The sequence below is a fragment of the Arachis ipaensis genome, chromosome B06 (assembly GCF_000816755.2).
Source record: "Arachis ipaensis cultivar K30076 chromosome B06, Araip1.1, whole genome shotgun sequence".
NCBI lineage: Eukaryota > Viridiplantae > Streptophyta > Magnoliopsida > Fabales > Fabaceae > Arachis > Arachis ipaensis.
In genome coordinates this window covers 18,452,721-18,455,518 of record NC_029790.2, presented here as the reverse complement: position 1 = coordinate 18,455,518, position 2,798 = coordinate 18,452,721, and the positions used below count along the sequence as shown (strand labels likewise).

Here is a 2,798-nt window from a genome sequence, read left to right as displayed (position 1 = left end):
TAATATTCTCCCGCAAACTCAAGTGACAACTTGAGTTTGAAACTTATTTGAAACAACTAAATAAAAAAAAATGCATGAACTGATAGAACGGGTACGTACGGAACTGTCACTACAAAGGAAACAGGAAATTGCGGCGGTTCTTGGAATGATTTGCGGCAGCCGCCGCGAAACGGGATTCCAGTGGTTCATTAAGCGTTGCCTATTAGGGGGTGGTTATATGATTTTGCGGCGGTTCTCAAGAACTGCTGGCACAACCGCCGCAAAACTGAGAAATAGCGTCACAATGTTTAGAGTTGGTTTAAAACCGTCGCGATCTGCCCAACTGTGATGCACACGAATTGACCGGCGGCATGAAACCGCTGCTGTGATACGGCCACGATTTTTTCAAATGTATTTGGCGACGGTTTGAAATCGCTGCTGTTTAACGGCCACTGTTTTTCAAATGTAATTGGCGGTGGTTTAAAACCGCCACTATCTCCTAGCCTGCTTTTTCAAATTTCTTACGGCTATTTCGCAACCACCGCTATTTTTCGGTCAAATGGCAGCAAAAATACTGTATTGTACATTGGCAATCAACGCTCTTTTTTATTTCAATGTACTAGTTTTTTTTTTTTTTTTGAATCCTTCTTAATGTTAGTAAGTTAAATTATTTTATATCCCGAAAAATACATTGCTCGGTAAACAACAATAGCAAAACCATTAATTTAATTGATATAATTATCCAAATATGAATAAAGTGTACTCCTTACTAAGAGTTGCATAATTAACACAAAAAAAAAGTGTATATCTGAAAGAAAAAAAGGTTCCACAATCTTAAGATCTACTTTCTAATCTGTCCCTCCAACGCACTCATCCATGCGGCGACATCTGATGGCAGCTTTCCACCTTGTCCTTGAAGTAGACATATCAAAGCACTCTCCATTGCCTGCATCCTTACCTTCCCAGCTGCTACTTCATCCTCCACTACCTGTCTTTTTGTCTTCTCGACTGCTACTTCATCCTCCACTGCCTGTCTTTTGGTCTTCTCGGCTGCTACTTCATCCTCCACTGCCTTCCTTTTCAATTTCTCGGCTGCCAACTCTGCTTGTAGTTCAAGCAGCACCCTTTGGGTCTCCTTCCTTTCAATACCATTGCTCGGCTGATGGGAATTCATACTGAAGACTTGACTAGAAGTCGGCCCCAACCCGATGCCACGCACCCTACCCGAGTGCTCCTTTCCGAGAGCTTGAGCAAGCGAATCATTATGAGACAACAGTCTAGAGGATTCATCACGTTGCTCAATAGCATCAATTCTTTCTTACACACATAGATAAGCAATTATAAGCATTTATTAGCTAGTCGCTAACCGCACAGACTTCCAATAAAATTTTAAAAACTAAAACATAGGAGAAACTACTTCCCGGTTCTTAACACATTTCTTACTCCAATAGCCCGAGCTGCATCATGGACATAGGAGCCATTAGCTCTTTTGTGCGTTAAGAGATACAACTCTCCTCTACTAACTCTCCTCCCTTGTCGTTCCAACTGTACCAATAATGTTGACAAAGTGAATAAGTAGAGGAAGAGATAGTTCAAAAACATTCTCAAAAATAGATTACATCTTCTTCTCCGAGCCTTGCCAAGCTTTTCGATCTGCCAGTGTGGGTGTAAAGTTGCTTTGATCGATTCTCAGCATTTTTCTTACATTTCTCCTGTCATGCCATCAAATTAAGAGTTACTAGACACTAGTTCCTACTAACTCAATGTAACATAAATAGACTTTTTCTGTTGTAAAATAAAAATATATTACCTGTGTCTCTTCACTATTGCAATAATTGGGAAACCATCTCCAATGGTCCACAGTAATTCCCGGTGGGCGGTTTTCAATATTTTCTTCAAGTGAAAGTTTCGAGTCATAGCAGTGATGGTATAATCTGTTCCTCGTTTCCTTCCAAGCCCTTCCTAGCATTTTGAATATTATACGCTTGATAATTCCTCTACTATCTTCATCAAAATGGAACATTTCCTACAACATTAAAATTAATTTGTCAGTAATGTTCAAATTATGAGTCCAAAATGGTACAAAAAAAAAGATTTTACCTTTACACATTCATTATAGACATTGTCCCTGGTGCGAACCTTTCTCTAGTCCTTCTCGCAGATTGAAAATTTGGTGTAGTCAGATCCTAGCAGTCCCATAACGCCACTCATTATACCTGTTTCATCCCCAACTGATTGTAGTGCACTGTTAAACTTAAGTACGATCTTTCTTCGGTTAAGTGGATTCATAGCTTCCTTCACACTCATTTTGACCTGTTTGATTATGCCATCAGATTCTGTAAATCATAGTTATTCTATGTGAGTTACCATTGGAGTCAAGCTGCGATGACATCATAGGAAAATAGCTGAATGAAAAATAGAATTAAATAAATTCTTGTATACCAATTGTTTTAACATCCCAAAATTCAGTGGTCTTGCGTCTCTTGCGCTTCTGAGCATCCGATGCAGCAAACAGGTTATCAACATATTGCTCAAAAGAATCTACCTCATTTGCCTCTGGGTCTAAGTCTTCGGCGTCTGGCTCCGAGTTTGGAACATCATTCATGCAAGCCTGTGGAGCAGGCGGTGGTTCGCTACGGGGCGGACGAAAGGGGCGTAAAGACGAGGATGCGGGGGCACCACTGCCACTGGGCGGCGGAATTGGGCAGTCTGCTTGATGCGAAGTTGAAGCCGCATCAAATCCTACTTGAGGCTGCTGACATGATGTGTCTACACGGGCTTTCTTCGTGAAACGACCTATCCTGGGCATCTTTCCTAAC

At 41.0% G+C, this 2,798-nt stretch overlaps 1 protein-coding gene across 1 annotated transcript; it reads right to left on the bottom strand.

Moving 5' to 3' along the window:
- On the bottom strand, positions 821-1,723 carry LOC110263708. Its single transcript, XM_021105457.1, has 2 exons — positions 1,423-1,723; positions 821-1,292 (listed from the first exon to the last, which is right to left on the bottom strand). The coding sequence occupies exons 1-2, from the start codon at positions 1,458-1,460 to the stop codon at positions 821-823; spliced, it is 510 nt and encodes a 169-aa protein (XP_020961116.1). The 5' UTR covers positions 1,461-1,723.